The sequence below is a fragment of the Anolis sagrei genome, chromosome 3, assembly GCF_037176765.1.
Source record: "Anolis sagrei isolate rAnoSag1 chromosome 3, rAnoSag1.mat, whole genome shotgun sequence".
In the NCBI taxonomy this organism is placed as follows: domain Eukaryota; kingdom Metazoa; phylum Chordata; class Lepidosauria; order Squamata; family Dactyloidae; genus Anolis; species Anolis sagrei.
In genome coordinates this window covers 146158702-146182040 of record NC_090023.1, presented here as the reverse complement: position 1 = coordinate 146182040, position 23339 = coordinate 146158702, and the positions used below count along the sequence as shown (strand labels likewise).

General features: G+C 41.7%; 1 protein-coding gene and 1 long non-coding RNA gene across 2 annotated transcripts; one reads left to right on the top strand and one right to left on the bottom strand.

Annotated features, from left to right (window-relative positions):
- Positions 1-399: 399 nt before the first annotated feature.
- HIF1AN (hypoxia inducible factor 1 subunit alpha inhibitor) lies at positions 400-20229 on the bottom strand. Its single transcript, XM_060769231.2, is given in 9 exon segments — positions 400-2767; positions 4505-4615; positions 6224-6287; positions 8539-8645; positions 11065-11210; positions 12816-12964; positions 15862-16112; positions 19845-20180; positions 20182-20229. Coding segments are annotated over 9 exon segments (1257 nt in total). The 3' UTR covers positions 400-2722.
- Positions 20090-22415, top strand: LOC137096746 (uncharacterized). Its single transcript, XR_010909710.1, has 2 exons — positions 20090-20241; positions 21850-22415. It is a non-coding gene; the product is annotated as an uncharacterized lncRNA (long non-coding RNA).
- The last annotated feature ends 924 nt before the right edge of the window (positions 22416-23339 follow it).

Genomic DNA, 23339 nt, shown 5'->3' with positions numbered 1-23339 from the left:
CATCACCTTGACAGCATCCTCTTTGAAGATTTTAAACAGTTCAGCTAGGATCCTGTCGTCTCCTGCTGCCTTGTTATTAGCAATGCTTAAGGCCCATTTAACCTCACTCCTCAGGATGTCTGCTTCTAATTCACTCACCACACCATCAAAACTATCCTCAATATTATCATCTATACAGATCTTCTATATAGTCTCAGCACCTTCTCTTGATCTCTTCAGCTTTAGATCCTTGCCATCTTTGTTTTTGATCATGCCCATCTTTGCTTGATATTTTATTATTTTCCCCTCTGCAAAGCTGCTCAGTTTTTCACTGAACCGGTCTTCCCACCCACTACCAAAGGTATCAATTTAGCCCATGTCGCTGTCATTCCTACATAGAATATTTTGACAATAGGCATCTAAGAGTAACCAAGATACTTTATCATGAAAGAACGAACACAGTTTCATGTGACAAAGGAGATCATTCTTGTATTTCAGGAGACCACATGCAGTGATTCTCCTATGAAATAACCGTGTAAGCGAAAACTGTCATCCAAATATATACACACATGAGATTCTGATAATACTACAGATCTGAACAACACAGCAGACTTCTTTAAAAGGTTTCATATGGATTTCATTTTCTGCAGCATTGATGAAAATTGCTCCAAAATAGGAGAAATATATGCTATAGAGAACAAATGAAAGCCCGTCCATCCAATGGTTGTATCTTTAAAAACTGCACATGAGAAGCTATTGTGCCCTCCCTGCATATTCTCACACATCACAGAACACACACACACACACACACAATTCCCCAATACCATAACTGGGTATCAAAAGCACAACAGGATTAAAAAGAAAAGACAGTAACTAAATCAGTCCATCAGTGCATTGTAAACTGAGCCCCTATACCGGTCAAGTGCAACAATTGTTTTTTTAAAAAAAAATCAACTATTAAGAAGCTTTCAAAAGTTACACCTTTGGCAAAAACAAAAAAAAAAAGAGATCCGAAGTTTGCATTTAAGTCCCGTCCTCTTCTTTCCAGTGAAGTACCTGCCTCTTTCTGTGTAGGCACTATGCAACAGCAGAAGTCCACAAACCACTCCAGTCTTGGATGGTATTCTGGCTCAAACTGTTGCACATCTAAGACACCGTCCACTAAGAAGGGGAATTTCTTCGGCCTTCAGTCAAAAGCAGAATGTGTTCAATCATTATATTATTCATCAAATCCATTCTTCAAAAGTCAAACCATACTTGATCCATATCATTGTCAAGAACACCGATCTTCTGCTGCTTCCCTATGGCTTGTAGGACGTTGTCAGGCAGTAGGCATGGCCAGTAACAATGCTGCGTGGCTCTTCAGATCCCCTTTAAAGACACTTTCTTGAACCAGTGGAATCTAGGACTAACTTCCTTCCTGCCCCCCTCTCCCACCCTCCACTACTGATTACAAGTAAACAGTAAGAGTTGTCTGTCCCAGTAAGAGTACATACATGCTTAGTGTTGTCTCAGAAAGCTAGCTGTGACCTCTCTTTTGCTGGGACAAGCAGAGCATCTTCAGTGATGCCTCCTCAGAACTCTTAATTTTATAGGAAAGTGTCTGCATAGCTGAGGGACAGGCAACAGAACTTATGAAGTAAACTTAGGCATCATACTAAAATACTACCGGTGACACTCGTATTTCTCTCCAGTCAGGGGAAAAAAAATAACAGCATGAAATGAAGACTGCAGGTTTTGAGCATCTAAAGAAAACCTACTCCAAAGAATATTACTGCATCTATGCTGTGTTCTGTTCTCTATCCATTCATCATTGAAATGATGCAGAAGGCAGAGGACACAATGAATTAACATTTCTAGGTGGGGGCTGAAAGGGAACCGCATTGCATCCTAATTTTGTTGATAAAGGGAAGTCACTATGGCTTGTCCTGAGAGTAGAAAAGAGGACCTAGGAACCCCACTTGGTCTTATAGGAAACCCTCCCCTGTCCGGTGCAGAATGTTATGTTACTTTAACACAGTAAAGCTGAAGACTTGTTTCCATCACTGTCTGCTCTTCATCCTCTTTTAACTACAAATGTGCTTTAAATGAAGACATTGTGCCATCTGTCAGAAAGGCTGTCTTTAACAAAATATGGATTAGAGATGAGATAACTTTGAGGTGGATGTTTTCTAATGCTGAGGTAAAAAAGGAAGATTAAAATGTTGATTTTTTTTCTAGCTACTTCTCTCTCACACAGATGCCATTCATTATATATATTTCTACTGCCTAAACAAAATGCAACCAGAGTATTATGTGGCCTAATGCTCCCTCCTTTTCTGACAGATTCCTGATTTCAGACCTGAATTTATATCTATCCCTTCATAAAACATCAGATACCCTATTAGGAGGATGTGCCCAAGAGGTGGTGATATCAGCTTGAACTATTTTCCTTCTTATATGTATTTTGTCGTATCTCAAGCATCAGTCAGGTACCATGTATCAAGCTCTGCAACCTGGCAATCAGGGAACCCAAGAGTTCTTGCTGGTGGGTTTTTGTTTAGTAAGCATGCATTCCAAATGATTCAGAGAAGTTGAAAGAGGGATGAATGGGAGGTGTGGCGTGTAGAAGAACTGTGGGTGTGGACTGTAGAAGAACTGGGCCAGGAGCCCTTCAGTCTTTAAGTGCTGTGTGCAAAACTAACACTCAGTATCTTCCACCTGAAGAAGCAGCTCCAACATCCGTCACTGTAGTGGCCAAGGATTAGTCATACCGCCCCTTAATCATCATATTCAACAAAGGACCCACCTGTGGAGAACAAAGAAAAGAAAAATAATATACCAACTGGCATCTACAGAAATGTTAACTTGTCCAGTGATTTCATGGCTTTGGATTTCACCATGCTTCACAAGTATAAGCCCCAACAGAAAGATCCAAATATTTCTGGTTAACTGGAAAGCAATTTTGTCCCCAGCCTATTCAATTTTGAGGAAGGAAAACAGATCCGTGATTCAAGCTACAAAATGATTTTCAAGTCTGGCCCACTCTTCACAGTTCGAACAGGAGCCTTCAATGTCACTACCGGTGGCATAGCCCCTGGTGGCGCAGTGGGTTAAACCCCTGTGCTGGCAGGACTGAAGACCAACAGGTCGCAGGTTCGAATCCGGGGAGAGGCGGATGAGCTCCCTCCATCAGCTCCAGCTCCTCATGCGGGGACATGAGAGAAGCCTCCCACAAGGATGATAAAAACATCAAATCATCCAGGCGTCCCCTGGGCAACGTCCTTGCAGACAGCCAATTCTCTCACACCAGAAACGACTTGCAGTCACTCCTGACACGACAAAAAAAATGTCACTACCAGTTTTTCCTGGCACATAATACCAGTGCTGCAGTGTAGCAACAACATATGTTAAAACTCCAAAGACATTCTAAACATGGATGTTTGCATTCCTTGCAACACTTCTGAGCCTGGCACCTTGACATATTAAGTTTATCACTCTACTTTTATACTGGCTAAACAGCATAATTTCTCCCGTGGTGTGGGGCATAGACATCCTGTAATAACGTGGCATGTCTCATTAAGAGCCGCATCCACTATTTTAACATGGTGAGATGCGTTCCATGCTGAGCATGCATATTCAAAAATTATGCTGTTTAGACAGTATTGCACCACCAGACAGCTGCTGGGAAGTAGCAGCCAATAATGAAAAGACCAAGGCAGTGACATCTCTGACCCATCCCTGTTTAAGTATCAGCTAGCACGCCGCCTTAAATCAAGAAATAGCTTTCTAAGACCTACAGAGATACTCACAGGAACACCTCAGCAAGTGAGAGTCTAAAAGTGGCAGGTTAAAACCCAGAACCCCAATCAGTGGCTGATACCGGATGAGAAATTCCCTCCCAGGCACAAAGAAGACTGAGTGACTTGGAAGGTGCTGAACAGACTGGCACCACGAGATGCAGAGCAGCCTTAAGAAATGGGGCTACAAAGTGGAGTCCACAACATGCGAGACAGGAGAAGAGCAATCCACAGACCACGAATTACAATGCAGCCTGAGCCCTGCTACATGCACAGTGGAGGACCTTCTTATAGCAACACCAGAGGCATTACAAGTGGCCAGCTACTGGTCAAAGGACAGTTGGCATATTACCAAGTTTTTAACTTTGTCTTTTAAAATACATTACAACAGTACCCTCAATTCGCTTCTGACACTATAAATAAATAAATACTCTACTTTTAAGTTCGAAAGAGAAATCAAATTACAGATAAAAAATAATGAGCCAAGACATATCTTGTTACTAAAAGCAGTAAAGATGTATCAGATTCTTATCATGCTACGTTAAAAGGGGCACAGTGCACTTTGTGGCCAATTTGCAGCCTATGTTCACCAGGCCACAGGGTCAAGTCTCTCAGCATCAATGGCAGACGACAAAGAAACTATAAAATCAGGTTGCCTGTGCTGTGGCCCTCTCATGATTCCATCTGAATACAAAGGCAAGAAGATTTTCAGTGCAAATCTAAGTTGGAAGGTCTTTTTGCTGTACCTCTTGGGGGTTTCCAAGGGCCTCGCCCAGCATTTTCTCTATGTTCCTCATTATTGCCACCTTCTGATGAGCCTTAAGGGGATATTCAATCCTTTTGGGGGTTGGGGCACCCTAAAGATAAAAATAGACACATACACACTTAAATTCCTCTAAAAATGCATGGGCAGACTGTAAAACAGGCATTTTGACATTAACCCATCCACCCTCATCCCCACCTTAAAAAAAAGCTTATCAAGAAAATAAGACTCATAGAAAATGCATGATATCATCTGAAAATGCAGTCATGCTTTTGGTTGAAATGCAACATTAAGATAAAAGGAAAACCAGGGCTGCACAATTTTCCTATGATTTAGGTTGTTTGAAAAATTGATATACATAAAAATATGAGGCCAATAAAAGTTTGGGACAGGGGAGGAAATGGGCATTCCATTGGCTGCCAAGCAAGACAGAGCTTTGTTTAAGCAAGTGGTTCTCAACCTGTTTTGGCCTTTAGCTCCCAGAAATCCTAACAGCTGGTAAACTTAGAAATCCACATCAGATTTGGGAGAGGTGATACAGATTCAAAGCCATTTTAAATTACTCTTAAAGATGAATACTTGGAAATATGTTTTACAATGTAACACAATCAATGCTAATTGCATCACTCTACAGATATGAGCGATGCCTGGCTTGAAAACAGTATATGTAAAAGGGATCTAGAAGTCTTAGTAGACAAGCTGAGCATGAGTAAATGATGTGGTGTGACCACTAAAAAACCCAATGTTCTAACCCACAACAATGTATTAAATAAAGTATTGTGTCTAGATCAAGGGAAGTCATAAGAGTAAAGGTTTCCCCTGACATTAAGTCTAGTCATGTCCAACTCTGGGGGGTGGTGCTCATCTTCATTTTTAAGCCAAAGAGCCGGCGTTGTTCGTAGACACCTCTAAGGTCATGTGGCCAGCATCACTGCTTGAAGCACCCTTACCTTCCCACAGAAGAGGTACCTATTGCTCTACTCACACTTGCATGTTTTCAAACTGCTAGGTTGGCAGAAGCTGGGGCTAACAGCGGGAGCTCTCCCTGCTCCCTGAATTAGAACTGCCAACCTTTCGGTCAGCAAGTTCAGCAAATCAGCAGTTTAACCCACTGCACCATCAGGGGATCCTAGGAAAGTCATAGTACCAATCTATTCTGCTTTGATCAGATTTTATCTGGAATGCTGGGTCCAAGTCTGGACACAATTCAAGGAAAACAGTAGTAAATTGGAATGTGCCCAGAGAAGAGTGACCAAAATTATCAAAGGTTTGGAAGCAAAGCACTATGAGGAGCTGCTTAAAGAGCCAAGTATGTTTATCTTGGAGAAAAAAAGGCTCAGAAGTGAAATGATAGGCATATTTAAATAACAGGAATGATGTTACTTTGAGGAAGGGTCAAGCTAGTTTTCTGCTGCTCTGGAGACTAAGAGCAATGGATTCAAATTGCAAAACAAACAAACAAAAAGATTCCACCTAAACCTGAAGTGGTGAAGTCTCCTCCTCTGAAGGGTTTTTAGACAGAGTCTGGATGGCCATCTGTTGAGAGTGCTTTAATTGTGTTGTCCTACATAGCAGGAGGGTGGACTGAATAGCCCTGTGGTCTCTTCCAACTCTATGACTCTACGAGAGTATTTGTAGCATCTGCTATTAATTTCAAAAAGTTTTCTTCCCTGACAGCATTGCAAGTTAAACAATTGCTCACCTTGTACCAAAAATTCACAGTTATGGTCGTTCCTCCATTCAGCAAAGACTCAATATGATGCCACCTAAATAGAATTATAGACAGGACAGTGTCAACAAACAGGATTCATCTGAGAACTCAGACAATTTTAAATTGGGGCATCTCATATCAGTAGCACCAAGGAATAGGTTTTTGCCCTTACAGTCCTCTTTAAATTGTTTTAACTCCCTCCTCTAGGAAGGAAAATTTTGAAATTATACTCTGTTGAAAAAATTATATTCTTTACCATTAAATGGGGAAAGAGCGCTATTTTGTAAAGGTAACATCCAAGAGAAATCCCTAGGAGAGTCACAGTATCTTCGCCAAAAAGGGCTGCGTGGAAAGGGAGATGTGTCCCAAAATATACCTTGCGGGGCAAATGCAGGCCTAGGCCCACTCTTGTACACATGGACTCATAAAATTTTCATGCTAAGCAAATATACTGTGATTATCTGTTATTTTGGGGGTCGGTTTAAGTTACCCAGTTGATCATACTCCAAGAATAATTACATCTATCTGCATACATATTGTTTTTGAGAAAATGTAAGAAACAGAATATGCTTCCCTCCTAAATAGTAGCTTGAAGTCTGCTCAGATGTGCTCTAACTGAAATTATTATCGTGACTGAAATTATTATCGTGAACTAGAACCTCTAAACTTCCCTGTCCTATGCATTATTTTAATGTCTGCCAGATTCCTTCTCAGCCCATTTTCCATTCAAATTCAATGTACACTGATACAGAATAAGAGGAGGTGGTCACAGCACTATGATATCAAAACATCACATGAAATCACTTTCAGCTAGAAATTGCTAAAATACATTTGGAAACTAAATAGACCCTGGTTACTCTTCCTAGCAAGGTAAAACTACTTGGGAGGAAGTAGACTAGCCTTTGCCCCTTATTATTTTTCATTAATGCTTTAAGATTAATGCTCCCAGGATAACCCAATACAGTGTTCCCTTGCTACTTTGCGGTTCGCTTATTGTGGACTTGATGTTTCACAGGAAACACTGTTCTTTCCTCGCCAGGCTGGGAGCCCAAGGGCACCTGACCTCCGAGGTGAGGATCAGCGGAGGTGGCAAGGAGGAGGAGAGAGCCTCGGCGCCAGCATGCTCTTCCTTGTCCCTCCGCTGCTCCCCACACCTTCATCGCCAGGCTGGATGCCAAGCTTGGGCACCCAACCTGGCGAGGAAGGGACCTCCGAGGAGGGGAGCAGCAGAGGTGGAGAGGAGGAGGAGGCCAGCATTTATTTTATTTTTTTGGTCGTGTCGGGAGTGACTCCTGGTGTGAGAGAATTAGCCGTCTGCAAGGACGTTGCCCAGCGGACGCCTGGATGATTTGATGTTTTTTTTATCATCCTTGTGGGAGGCTTCTCTCATGTCCCCGCATGAGGAGCTGGAGCTAATAGAGGGAGCTCATCCGCCTCTCCCCAGATTCGAACCTGCGACCTGTCAGTCTTCAGTCCTGCCGGCACAGGGGTTTAACCCACTGTGCCACCGGGGGCTCCTGAAGAGGGCCTCAGCGGCAGTGTCCTTCTCATATTTCTGCTGCTCCCTGCTCCTTCCTCGCCAAGCTGGGCACTAGGCTTGGGCACCCGAGGCCTCCGAGGTAGGGAGAAGTGGAGGTGGCGAGGAGGAGGCCGCCGCAAAGTAGGGATACTCCACCCACTCAAGTGGGCAGAGCGTCCCTACTTTGTGGATTTTTAGTTATCGCAGGTGGTCCTGGCACGGAACACCCACGATAAGTGAGGGAATACTGTAGTATGTCTTCCTCGAACAACTTTAGAATAATATTATACAGCTGCATCAGAGGGCATGAATTCAACAATGGTTCAGACCAGGCATCCTCAAACTGCAGCCCTCCAGCTTTTTGGGCCTTCAACTCCCAGAATTCCCGACAATTGAACAAGCTCATTAGGGCTTCTGGGAGTTGAAGGCCCAAACAGCTGGAGGGCCAAAGTTTGAGGATGCCTGGCTCAGACAGTCTTCTCTATTAAAGCTTGTAGCAAAATTCCATGGTAACTGAATATCAGTTCAAAGCCCACAACACAGAAAAATGTGACATTTGTATTCTGACTTCAGTGGCTACCAACAAATGTAAGGGACATTTTCTATTTTGGTCTCTTCTAGAAAAATATCACCTTGCATTTGCAAAACATTTATCCACTGTATCTTGAATGAATTGAGGCATTTCCCCATAAGTTAATTTAGGCAAACGTAAAACAGGCAGAACTTCTGGGCCCAGCTTTGGGATTATAGTAACCACTAGTTCTTTCTACAACACCCCATTCATTACCAGTACATAGGGATATAAAGGACATCGCCTGGGCCAACCACAGTCTCATATCCAACTACATTCTGGAAATTTGGAAACCTCTCATAGTCAGGGTTGTCAAAGTCAACCTAGGAACAAGAGACAAAACATATCACATAGAGACTTCCTATAGCATGCTTTTTTTCCATCCTCAGAAGAAATAGAACATTTACAGGTAAGGGCTCATTAAAATTGTCTGAATATTAAACAAATGTAGACTGGGGACCAAACTCTACAGGTAACAAATAAGAAAGTGAGAGCACATCATCATTGCAATTTTATGGCAATGCAGACAGCAAAGCAGTCTTACTATCTCCACTTTTATTAAATCCCTGAGCTGCTATCCAACTGAGCTTTCCTGAGCAATTAATATGTTGTCAAAACCAAAACAAGGTAAGAGATGTGGCAGAACCTTGGATAATTGTTTTGACAAGTTTGCAGGCAATTTGAGGATAAAATTATTGATATTCCAGTTGTGATGTTGTAATAGATTTTAGTACTATTGTCATGTCAATTTCAGTTGAGATATTCTAATGGATTGTTGAAGGCTTTCAAAGCTGGAATCACTGGGTTGCTGTGAGTTTTCCGGGCTGCATAGCCTGTCATAGATGTGGGTGAAACATCACTGAAACATCAGGAGAGAATGCTTCTGGAACATGGCTATACAGCCTGGAAAACTCACAGTAACCCACCTATTCTAATTGAGTTTAGTATTATTGTCATGTCACTATCATCGTATTTGGAAGCAAAGTCTAGTAAAGGGTGATTAATAGATCCACTCCAGACAGTTCCACATTGGGGGGAAAAACCCTCTTTCAGCCCGGCTGCAAGTCTGGGCTTAGCACAGAAACAGCCTAGTTCACCCTGATGGATAACCACACCTGGGATGCATGACCCTGAAAAATCTTCTGGCTGCATTAATACATAAACAATGCTACTACTTAAATAACCGTGTGGCTTGGGGATAGAAGGTAGGGCAATATAGTGGTTCTGCTCTTGAGGATTTCTGATTGATCTCATAGAAACAGGGGTGCTGAATCCTCCAAGGGTCCATCTTACACTTCAAACTTTTGAGCAGAAAGGGAAATCCACAACTCACGAGCTGAATTTGGAATACCAGACCTTGTCATGTGACCTATGCAGCTCAACTGGGAATCAGATACGGTTCATCTTTGTTTTTCCCAAACAAAGCTACCCTCACATGACATGGCTAGCCTCAAATGACAAATGGCTATGTAGGTGATGAGGAAGTTTCTTGAAAAGCAGATCAGCCTCTTTTCATTGCAAAAAAAGTGTGCAAAGCAGACACTGATAGGTCTGACATCAGATTCTCTTTGAATACTGTTTATCTGAAGTGCCTCCTTCTGCCTTTTATTTTTAATTTGGGAAGCCTATAACCGTGACATCCCAACCAAGTGCTACTGTGGGCTTCAACTTCAAAGGGTTTCCTACTCCTACGTACAGGAAGCCTCTCAAGTGAATTAAATAAACAAATGCAATTTAACATAAAATTACAAACAAAAATAATTACAAAGTATTATTTTAAAACAGTAGAGGAAAATGTAGAATCGGCCCTGTTATAAAAGCTCATTCTGTGGTTGCCAAAGGTCTGCCTGAATAAATATGTATTTGCCTTCTGACTGAAAAATGTCAAGAGAAGAAGCCGGCCTTGTGTCTCTAAATAAGGAGTTCCAGAATCTGGGAACAACCAGCAAAAAGCCCTTTCTCACATTAAGGATTCATTTGTACTGTAGAATTAACACCATTTTATTGCCATAAAGGAATCCATTTCAGCTGCCAAAGTTCAATGCGAAGGAATCCTGGGAGTTTCAGTTTGGTGAGGCACCAGCTTTCTTTGGCAGGTAAAATGAAAGATCTGTAAAACTGTAATTCCCATCACCCCAAGGAGCTGCGGTGGCACAATGGGTTAAACCTTCGTGCCAGCTGAATCACTGACCTGAAGGTCCACGAGACAAGGTGAGCTCCCGTATATCGGCCTCAGCTTCTCATGCTGAAACATGAGAAAAGCCTCCCACAGGATGGTAACACATCCCAGCATTCCATGGGCAATGTCTCTGCAGATGCCGATTCTCTGATACCAGAAGTGACTTGCAGTTATCTCAAGTCGCTTCTGACATGAATCACCCCATAGCTTTGAACCATGATTGGTGGTGTCAAATTGCATTAATTTTACTGTGCACATGCACACTCAGTATGTATACCTCAGATTTTAGCCACTGTCATATAACCCAGTTCAAAATAGATACTCTAGATTTTATATGGCAGTGTAGGAGAGACCTTAGACTGCCAGAACTATCTGGGGAAATTGCAAAGGAGTCTGTTCTCCAGTTCTGAATTCCTTTTTGCTTGTTTCCCTTCCATGTACAGATGGTTGTCCATTCTTAAAAGGAAGACCCCAGATGCTTCATTTTCTATTTGATCAGTACAAAGATTTTATCCTCCACACTCCAATGTCATGGAGGGAATTTGGCACAAAGGTCACCTTACCTGACTCTGCCGGTCACATGGATGATGCACAGGATAGGGATACAGGCACTCAAACTGGTCAGGGGAGAACAGGATACACCGCTTGTATCCCTTAATCTGAGCAAAGAAATTCTGCTGTTCATCATAATGAGCTGGAGTCACATTTCCTACACAAAGAAAGGCCGAGACAGTCAGCATGAAACAAACAACCTTGCCCTATCGACTGACTTTGTCCATAACAAGGGCACAATCCTATTACAAATAGAAGAAGTGGGATGAGAATCCTAAATTAATTCAGAAAACAAAACAGACTTCTCAGCAAGTTCACATAATAGCTGCCATGTTTCCACCGTTTAAGAAACAGTGCTCTAGACTGTAAGTGTTTGCAATGTTTTATATGTTTTAATGTGCATTTAATTTTAAACTTAAGTGTATTTTAACTGTTGTCCAAAGGCATTGAATCGTAGCCATATGTAAAGCCGCCTTGAGTCCCCTTCGGGGTAGAGAAAGGTGGGATACAAATAGAGTAAATAAATAAATAATAAATAAATAAGTGGGAAAATAGTGGTATACAACCAGTTGCTAGCTCTCCCTTCTAGACCCTCATGAGCCTGAAAAAAGCCTCCAACTAGAGACTTAATTCTAATGAAATTAGGGAGGAAGGGCAATACAGGAATCATAGGTGCAGACGGAACTGTTTTGATACCTGCCACAGATTAACTAGTACTTTCTTCCTGCCCATCAGTGGCACACATTTCATAGAAAGCCACCAGTAGTCTTTGTTGTAAAAACACTCATCACCATTACAACAACAAATAATAATAATAACAACAACAACAACAACAACTTTATTTATAGACCACCCTCTCTAACTGACTCAGGGTGGTTTACAAAAAAAAAGGCAAACAGTCAATACTGTAATCAACAAAGTGAAAGAAATCAAAGCAATATAGTCAACATGAATAGACTTATAACTACCAATATAAAATACTAATGACAATACTTATGGGTTGTTGTGAGTTTTCCGGACTGTATGGCCATGTTCCAGAAGCATTCTCTTCTAACATTTCACTTGCATCTATGGCAGGCATCTTCATCCTGCATCCATAGATGCAGGTGAAATGTCAGGAGATAATGCTTCTGGAACATGGCCTTACAGCCCGGAAAACTCACAACAACCCAGTGATTCTGGCCATGCCAGCCTTCAACAATACATTGGACAATACTAATATTTAAATAAGCACAGTTACAATAAAACACATATCTCAAAGAGTTTTGGTTTGCAAAAGAGCAAACCAAAACCATATAAATATCCATAATATATCAATATATCAATACTCTAAAGGCTGCAATCTTTACTGATTTCAGTAGCTAAATACTCTGACCTCTATGAAAACAATAGAAAACATATGGACCTCCAGATATTCTTGAATGCCAATTCCTAGCATTCCTCATCCTTAGCTATTCTGGCTAGGGCTGCTGGGAATTGTAGTCCAATAACATCTGGAGAACTAAACAATTCCAACCCCTAAAGTGAGTGGGAAGGAGTTTTTTTCTTGAAAAAGGCTGCTTCAAAAAGCACACTCACTTAACTGCCCTTAATTTCTCAAATTGATATTGGATATTTATGTTCAAAATATTCAAAAGTGCTACACTAAAAAGGTATCCAAATAAAACACATTGAAATTGTCAAAACCACAAGAAGAAGAAATATAAATATAAAACACATTGAAATTGTCAAAACCACAAGAAGAAGAAATAAAATATATTACCTTCCATGCCAATCAATAACAAGTTGGATGTCAGCTGACCCCAGCCTCGTTTTGCCTGCTGCCTATTAATCCAATTCCAATTAAAGCCGAGGAAGTCCACCACAATTTTCCTCCCAACTGTATCATTTAGAGTCTGTTGCAGATACAATCTGTATCCCAGAAAACAAGGAAAGAGAAATGTTAGCACTGTGTGTTGAAATGAAGAGCTCATTTATTTGATCCCCCCTTCAAATTCTTTATCAGGGACAAAAGCATATTAAAGAAGGATTCAACTTGTAACAGCAAAGTATTTCAAGAAAACAGCTCCACTTCAAAGAAAAGGGGGCAAAACTCCTCTTGATCATTTTGCTAGGCTTTCAGAAAGAGAAAAAAAAACTCAAGATCAGTCCAGGTTTTTGAAAAAAGCCTTCAAAATATTCAGCAGGTAATGTAACTAGCCTTTATCTAGTTGTATGTATTTCATTTTGCTGTTCTTATAATTTATAGTTTTATTTGTAAATCACTTAATACTTTTGGCTAAACAACTGGGTCAACAGTTAATACACAAATAAACAAGTCACACCCATACTGGCATAGTCATCCACTGGTGCCCAAAGACATCTTTAAAGACTATAATCCCACATTTGATTTCAACTGCAGCCTAAATTTTGTGAGGCAGTCATTCGTCTGTAATAATAGCTGAAGTAGAAGCATCTACGAGGGGAAGAAGGGATTTACTACAATTGCTTCAATGCTAGAGGATGGCTTCTGATAGATATTGACACAATACTGATTTTGCAATTGTTCAGGCACTGCTTCCAAAGGTTATATGGCTTCAGCTATGTCAGGGATGGGGATACTACTGGGATACAACTCCTGTCAGACATGGCCAGCATAATAAATGGCACGGGACAATAGAAACTGCAGTTCAACAACATTGAGGACCACATGTTCCTCAACACAACCAATACTACAGCAAATTATTCTGGATTCAGTTGCTAATGATTCCTTTACTTTAATATTACTTTAATTATATTGTCTGTTTTGAAGAGAAACTGAAAGCCATTTAAGTTTTAATCAGAATATTAAAATTGATTCCAGGTAGATAAGGCGTGCTTTGCAACACTAAAATCACTAGAATAAGTTAAAGGTAAAGGTTTTCTCCTTGACATTAAGTCTAGTCATATCCAACTCTGAGGAGTGGTGTTCATCTCCATTTCTAAGGTGAAGAGCCAGTGTTGTCCATAGATGCCTCCTAGGTCATGTGGCCAGAATGACTGCATGGAGCACCGTTACCTTTCCTGCTGGAGCAATACCTATTGATCTACTCACATTTGAATGTGTTTGAATTGCTAGGCTGGCATAAGCTGGGACTAACATCAGGAGCTCACCCCGCTCATCAGATTCGAACCACAGACCTTTCGGTCAGCAAGTTCAACAGCTCCCCATTGTTAGCAATAACCAAATGATAGCCCAGTAATTTCAACAAGTGAAATTAGTCTGGCTCGAATTCATCTTTAAAATTACTTACCCTCACCTATATCACCACATAACACTGCCAACAGTCTAACGATGACTTTCCTCATAATCAGGATTACCAGGAAACAAACATTCTGGTCCACTTAATCTAACCCAGGCCCCTTCCACACAGCTGAATAAAATCCCACATTTTCTGCTTTGAGCTGGATTATATGGCAGTGTGGACTTAGATAACCCAGTCCCTAGTTATGGGATTTTCTGCCTTGATATTCTGGGTTATATGGCTGTGTGGAAGGGCCCTTACTCTTCATTGAAGCCAGCTTCCCAGTTTCCGTACTTCCCCATGAAATTAGAGAAATTTGACAGCACTAAAAAATAATTTGGCATAGAAAAGCCTTATTATTACTACTACTACTTATATCCTGTTTTTTCTCTTAAAAAAAGACTCAAAGCAGCTAACAGTTAAAACAATGCAATATACAGTTTAAGACCTAGAAAATTTACAATTTTTTAATTAAATATTGAAATTATTAAAATAATCAGTTAAAACCATTAAAACTAAGACCTGATTCACATAGCCAAAACACTTCACTGCACCCCTGGCTCAATCTTAAATCGTTCTTCATCTTAACATCCTAAGTGCTCTCTCCAAAGTAGCAAATCTAAAAATGCCTGGTCAAGTTAGTTACAATGGCTAGATAAAATAGAACTCTGTTTCTTCCCATTCTTTTTATTTATTACTGCTCCTGGTTATTATTACAACACTGCTGGTTTGATTTTTGTTGTTTTCTATCTTGAAAAAATACACATTGAAAGGTCATTGAGAAACAAAACAAAAAAGCACTGATGCATTAAGCCCTATTCTTTTGCAGCTGATGCTAGCAGAAGTTAACCTGTTGCTTTAGAAAAAAAGCTTGTGCTGGGTTTAAAAAAAGGAAAGACCTTCCAAATTAGGAGGCACAAACGCTAACTACAGAAATGTCAAGATCCACTTTGGATAAATATACATTTTTTTTCATGTCAGGAACGACTTGAGAAACTGGAAGTCGCTTCTGGTGTGAGAGAATTGGCCGTCTGCAAGGACATTGCCCAGGGGACGCCCTGATGTTTTCCCATCCTGTGGGAGGCTTCTCTCATGTCCCCACATAGGAAGCTATAGCTGACAGACGGGAGCTCACCCTGCTCCCCGAATTTGAACCGCTGACCTTTCAGTGAGCAGTCCTACCGGCACAAGGGTTTAACCTATTGCACCACCGGGGGCTCCTAAGAAATGATTTTGGAGGTCCTGTAATTAGACCAACTCCAGCAGGAAAGACAAATTCAAGAAAGTATAGCATACCCTAGGTATCATAGCAAATCACTAGGAATGAAATATGTGATTTGCTTTTTGTTAGCTTTGCAAGAATACCTGGATTATAACCTACAACTAAAACAAAAATGTCAAGATGCTCTAGAATCAAACTGTTTTTTTTTTCAAAACAGCAAAATCAACAATGACCCTGAACCCAAGAAGAGCAAAACTAAAACAACAGCCCCAAGAAATAACTCCCACACCCACTCAAGGAAATATCCTGTCCTCAGACATTACCTTTCTCCACTACCCTGCTGCTGGATTTCTTGGAGCTGCTCAACAAAATTACTAAATTTCATCTCTTCCCTGCTTGACTTTGGCTTGAAGTTCTTAACATTTGCCATTTTCTTTTCATCGTAATACAAAAACTTGTGAGTGCTTGCTTTGTAAACGGAGAAGTCCCCACTCCCAATGTTTTCCTGAAGATAGTCCAGGTCCCATTTCAGGGCAGGATATACCAAATTTGTATCGGTCAGAACAACTGGCTCCTGGAAAGACAATACAAAGTGAATTAATGCAGAATTCTGAGGGGATAGATAAGAGATTTATAAGTCACAATCACATGTATTCTGAATGATTTTTAAAAAAGGAATAAGCAATCGGAAGAAATCAGAGAAAGGAGCTTCAAAAAGTAGCCACAAAGAAAATAGCCACTAATTCCACTGTGCTTTTATCCCAGCAGTTGGCAAGAAGCTTCTTCTGGTGTCGTCTCTGCAGAAGAGAAGAGCAACCAGCATCTGCTGTATTTATTCCCCTCCCAAGGGATCATCCCCTTTACCTCGTGTGTTGTGTCTTATGAGATTGTAAGTCTTAGGGCAATGAATGAACGGTCAAATTACTAATTCTTCAGGGAGCCTTTTGAGTCGAGGGATGGGGGACAAATACTCTACATCAGGGGTCCTCAAACTAAGGCCCGGGGGCCAGATGCGGCCCTCCAAGGTCATTTACCCGGCCCTTGCTCAGCTTCAACCTAAGTCTGAAACGTCTTGAAAACACACAACAATAACAACAATCCTATCTCATCAGCCAAAAGTAGGCCCATACTTTCCATTGAAATACTAATAATTTTATATTTGTTAAAATTGTTCTTCGTTTTAATTATTGTATTGCTTTTAAGTGTTCTTTGCACTACAAATAAGATATGTGCAGTGTGCACAGGAATTCATTCATGTGTTTTTTTTTTCAAATTATAATCCGGCCCTGCAACAGTTTGAGGGACTGTCACCTGGCCCCCTGTTTAAAAAGTTTGTGGACCCCTGCTCTACATAAACATTCTATGGATTCCTTCTATAAGCACAACCTGACAAACCGAAAGGAGAAGCTTCAGAAAGCAAAGAAAACACCACAATGGAATTGACTACTTAAGGCTGTGTTCTAGGTGATGCAAAATCTCCAATGTTTATTATTGATCATTAATTTATACTTGCATATTTCTCCAAGATTCTATAGGAGGAGGCAGCCACAGGGTTTCAAATAATAATAATAATAATAATAATAATATACACCAAAAACTAGAAGACCCAAGATTCTGTAGGAGGCAGCCAAAAATCTGATTTGTGTTTCAGCATAATAATAATAATAATAATAATAATAATAATAATAATAATAATAATATAATACACCAAAAACTAGAAGACCCAAGATTCTGTAGGAGGCAGCCAAAAATCTGATTTGTGTTTCAGCATAATAATAATAATAATAATAATAATAATAATATAATACACCAAAAACTAGAAGACCCAAGATTCTGTAGGAGCAGGCAGCCAAAAATCTGATTTGTGTTTCAGCATAATAATAATAATAATAATAATAATAATAAATTTATTTATATCCTGCTTTTCTTCCTCAAAGCAGCTTACAACATATTAAAATCTTGTAAACAACAACTCATATACATCGATGATCAGTATAAAACATCATAAAATAAGCAGTTTAAAACAATAATATACATTCACATTCTTGTGGCATCATGTCAGATTATGTCACACTTTGTTCCATTCCATAAACATTATGATGTTTCTTATCACTCCAGCTTAGTCTGCTTCACTAAAGGCCTGCACTTTCATGGATATCGGTCCACTTTCTCAATTTCAAAACAGATCAGCGTTTCTTCAACTTTCCCACATGGGACCCCTTTCTGCCCGATAAATGTTTATGTAACCCCAGATATACAAAATAGCTATAAAATTCAAATATTTACTATGTTGCTGTGAGTTTTCCGGGCTGTATGGGGACATGAGAGAAACCTCCCACAAGGATGGTTAAACATCAAAATTTTGCCTGGGCAACGTCCTTGCTGACGGCCAATTCTGTCACACCAGAAGCGGCTTGCAGTTTCCCAAGTCGCTCCTGACATGACAAACAAACAAACAAAAAAACAAAACAAACCTCTGAGGATGCCTGCCATAGATGTGGGTGAAATGTCAAGAGAGAATGCTTCTGGAACATGGCCATACAGCCCTGAAAATTCACAGCAACTCAGTGATTCTGGTCATGAAGGCTTTTGACAATGCATCAAACATTTACTGAAAACAAATCAGCATTTTCAAGGTTTGTTAAACAGACTGATTTTCCTTTTTATGAGATACAGCTGAATCCTCTTCTGCAGAGTCCACTCTAAAAATTGCACAACAAATTTGTGTACATGTCTAAAAGAAACACTAGGTGACATTAAGAAATAGTTTGGGATCCTAACATTGAGCCAAGAATACCCCAGTTTAAGACGCAATGAGACCTGCAGATCTTCCAGGGAGATCCTCCTTTCACTCCCACCACTGTCACAAGCACGGTTGGTGGGGACAAGAGAGAGGGCCTTCTCAGTGGTGGCCCCCTGCCTCTGGAACATCCTTCCTAGAGAAATAAGACAGGCCCCATCCCTCCCCTCCTTTCGTAAGAGCCCGAAGACCTGGTGGTTTAAACAAGCCTTTGAGAATGACTAGTTCTAGCTCAGACCCAGATACTGTTGAATATGGCCATATATTTTTCTACTAATTACCCAGGTTACTTCCTCCTATTAGGCCCCGAAATGAACAGCCATAGACTCTACCTAATTTCCTGGGCCCTCTACAAATTGCACTTGCCTTGGGCCGGCCTTTTAAATTGCCTTGAACGGACAGGATTATTTTAAATATATATGTGCTATTGTGATTTTTTATGCTTATATTGTCTTGTTAATTTTATGTTTATGTTGTCTACTTTGTATGTATTGATGATGTTACTTGGAAACCGCTCTGAGTCCTCCTCGGGGAGATAGAGCGGTATATAAATAAAGTTTTGTTGTTGTTGTTTTGTTGCAGATGAACCCAAGGTCTATTTTTATTCACTGTGACTGGGTGGTTATATTTAGAAGCTGATGATGTCATTGTTTTGCCATTGGGTTATTTGTTACACATCTGTTGCAGGGCTAGAGTTCAAAACTTTCAGTAGTGCTACCTGGCATGGTTTTAAACAGTCTCCTCTGATATCCCCCAGGCTGCACCTACAGCCATAGGGCTACATTGGAACCCTAGTCAAAGATATCTGGCGGTTGCAAAGTCCCCGGTTGCAAAGTTGGGGGACGTAGGTTTTTTGAGCTCCCAAGGTTAGAAATAATGGCACAACATAGAATTGCTGTAGAAAGCAACAGCTGCTGTAGGAATAAGCAGGAAGATATGACCATAGGAGGTATTTGCCTTTCCTCAATAATAGTTTGCATGTTTGGTAGATTTTGAATCTTTGCACATTTCTTGCTTTTTAGTTGTTTACTATTATAATAATAATAATAATTATTATTATTATTATTATTATTATTGGAGTCTTCCTTGCAGGATCTGTGGCTGCCTCCTCCTACAGAATCCTGGGTCTTGTAGTTTTTGGTTGTTGATTATTATTATTATTATTATTATTATTATTATCTGAAACCCTGTGGCTGCCTCCTCCTACAAAACCTTGGGTCTTGTAGTTTTCGGGAGGGGCCTTTAAATGCTCAGCCAGGGAGGGCCTGGGCCTCACTGAACTACAAGCCCCAGAATTCTGCTAGAAGACGCAGCCAGCCACAGGATTTCAGATGGGATTCAGGCTGGCTTGCCTTTTGCAACCTCCTACCCAGCTAGCTCTTGAAGACACGGGGTCGAGGGCCCTTCCACCCCCAAGGCCGAGGCCTCCTCAAGCCCCGGGAGGAAGCCAGGCCCTGTGTCTGGGGCGAGGAGCCCCTCCCTCCCTCCCTCCCGCCGGCCCTTCACCTCGTTCTCGATGAGCTCCTCGGCGCGCGGGTCTCCGTGGCGGAGCCTGGGGATAGGCCGCGTTTGGAAGCTGTACCGCCGGAACTGGTCTTCGCTCCAGCCGCGCTCTCCGCCCTCGGAGGCCCGCGGAGACGGCGGGGAGTCGGACGCCCTGGCCTCCTCCTCCTCTTCCGCCGCCGCCGAATAGGAGCCCGACATGGCCCCTATCCGGACCTGCCGCCGAGGCCCCGACGACGGTGGCTTCCTTCTCCCGCGCCCGGGAACGGCGGCCCCACGCACCAGGAAGTGGTCCGACTGCGGCCGGCGCCCTCCCGGAAGCCCGCGCCAAGGAAAGGCGCCTTGGTCCGGCCCAGGGAGCAGCGCCCCTAGCGGCAGGCCGCGCCATGGCTCCTTCCAGGTCCCCGCTTCCTTTTGCTCTCTAACCGGTTGGGCCTCCCACTCTCAGGACCCTTCCACACAGCCCCATAGCCCAGAATACGAGGGTTGAATGAAAAGTAATGCCTCCACCTTCGTTACTTGGGTTGGGATGGGAATCTTCTATATAAATAAAAATGTAATGTTCGTTTGTGGGATTAACAGAACTCAAAAACCACTGGACGAATTGACAACAAATTTGGACACAAGACACCTAACAACCCAATGTATGTCCTTCACTCAAAAAAATGATTTTGTCATTTGGGAGTTGTTGCTGGGATTTATAGTTCACCTACAATCAAAGAGCATTCTGAACCCCACCAACGAAGGAATTGAACCAAACTTGACACACAGTTCTCCCATGACCAATAGAAATACTGGAAGGGTTTGGTGAGCAGTGTCCTTTGGATTTGGAGTTGTAGTTCACCTACATCCAGAGATCACTGTGCACTCAAACAATGATGGATCTGGACCAGACTCTACACGAATACTCAATATGCCTAAATGTGAACACTGATGGAGTTTGGGAAAAATAGACATTGACATTTGGGAGTTGTATTTGCTGGGATTTATAGTTCACCTACAATCACAGAGCATTCTGAATCCCACCAACAATAGAATTGGGCCAAACCTCCCACACAGAACCCCCATGTGGGCCACAGCAACGCGTGGCAAGGGACAGCTAGTATTTTATTCTGGGTAACATGGCTGTGTGGAAGGGCCCCTAGGCTCCTGAGACTATTTCTGATCGTCTTCTCCCCCTCTTTTTTTCTTTTTTTGACAGTTTGGAACAATTATATAACAAATTATGACAGAAGCAGACAGGAAATCCTCCTGTATTGTGGGATGGGCTCTGTCGCTTTTCATTACATAATTGGATTTAAACTGTTTAGAAACAGGGGGAAGGGTGTCTCATGGGATAAAGTCCTAGGAAGTATGACCACCTGTTCATGGAAAAGTCTCCAAGTCATCCACCAGCCTCCCAGCCAGCAGCACATCCCACGCTTACCATCAGGAAATTCTTCTTACTGTTTCAGTAGGATCTCTGTTCCTGCAATTTCAACCCATTGCTCTGAGTCCTACTCTCTGGAGCAGCAGAAAAAGAGCCTTCTCATCATCAAAGCTTATAACTATCAGAGAGGGGGTAAGGTTTGTCTGGTGTGACTTGTTTTTGAGAAAACCATGTTTACTTTTTGCAAAGCACAGCACTCCTTTCTACGTGATTAGATTGTCTCTTTTATGATCTGCTCTAGAATCTTTCCTGATATCTATGTCAGAAGCCCCTGGTGGCGCAATGGGTTAAACCTTTGTGCCGGCAGGATGAAGACCGACAGGTCATAGGTTCGAATCCAAGGAGAGCGTGGATGAGCTCCCTCTGTCAGCTCCAGATACTTATGCGGGGACATGAAATCCCACAATGATGGTAAAAACATCAAAACATCCAGGCATCCCCTGGGCAAGTTCTCGCAGATGGCCAATTCTCTCACACCAGAAGCGACTTGCAGTTTCTCAAGTCGCTCCTGATACAAAAAAAATTCAGGATGATTCTGAGCAGTAATTTTTTGGGTCCTCTTTTTTTCCTTTCTTGTAGATAAGAACATTAGCCCTCCTGCGTAGAATCATAGACCCATAGAGGTGGAAGAGACCGCATGGGCCATCCAGTCCAATGCCCTGCCATGCAGGAAAAGCACAAAGTATCCTCCACAGATAGCCACCCAGCATCTATTTAAAAGTTCCCATGAAACAAGCTTCCACCAGACTCCAAGGCAGAGTTCCACTACTGAACATGTCTTACGGTCAGGAAGTTCTTTCTGATGTTCAGTTAGAATCTCATTTCCTATAATTTGAACCCATTGCTCCAAATCCTAGGGCCTGTCCAAACAGTACCTTTATTGTGGTATCTACTAATATCAGAGCAAAAATCTAGCAGTCATTGTTCAATAACGAAATTAGCCAATATAGATTCATATCCGTTTCTTCATGATCTTCCTTTGGAATTGATGTTGAGCTATGACTCCCCCTCCCTGTGGAAAATTATGAACTGATGGAAGACTAGGAGAGGACTTACAGCAAAGCCAGCACCAGGAGATACATTGGTTTGAACCCCTTTTCTCCCACAGATTATGAAACTATCCCCAATAAAATCATTTTAACCTATGATTACTTCTCTGTATCCCCAATAAAATCAATTTAACCTATGATTACTTCTCTGTATCCTTCTTGACTCACTGTTTCTTTGAGCAGCTTACATTCTTCGGTGCCTTCTGCTTCATCTGGTGAGACTTCTTTGATTGGGAACTTTGTGCTTTAGCTTTAAGTCTTGCCAGGCATGGACTCAGTTTCTGCATTCTAGATCTCACTATCCATGAACTGCTCTAAATTGCTCAATAACATTTGGCAATCCAGATGGAATCTGTTGGCCGCCCCATAACCACTGCTGCCTGCTTCTAGAGAACTGGGACCGACCCGTCCCCGACAGACTTGGCCCTGAGTACTCACAGGGCTTCTTTGCTGCCCAACTGGCTGGTCTCTCACAGTTGGATTGATCCCTGGGCTCTGGCACAAAGAAGCAATAAAACTAAGACTGAAGAGAAACCACTGACGTGGGGGAATAATCCTAGGTAAGTAGGAAAAATAAAAAACCAGCCAGGGAGCACAGTCAAAAGTCCTAGGTGGTGAATTCTGGTTGGAACACCTTGGGTCACAGGTAATGAAAATTTCTAGGTGGTGCTAAACACCACGGTTCTTCTAGAAATGCAAAGTTCAGTCTTGTAGACTAAGTTGCTCGATAACAGAATTAGGAATACTGTAGCGCTTTCCCAAGTTTCTGGGATCCTCTTGCCCTCCAAAATTGAACTTCTCTTGTAAAACCCCACATAATTCTTCTTCAAACATCTTGTAGCAAATCCATCTGGATGTGATCATTCAGGGACAAGCCAAACAAGGGATTCAGGTGGCAAAGGTGCCAGATTCCATTAATCAAAGCTTAAAACAGGCTACTATAGAGAAAAATGAGTGAATAAATAGCCACGAGAGGGAGCTAACATTAGCAGAATGATGTATTGTGTAAGGAGACTGCCT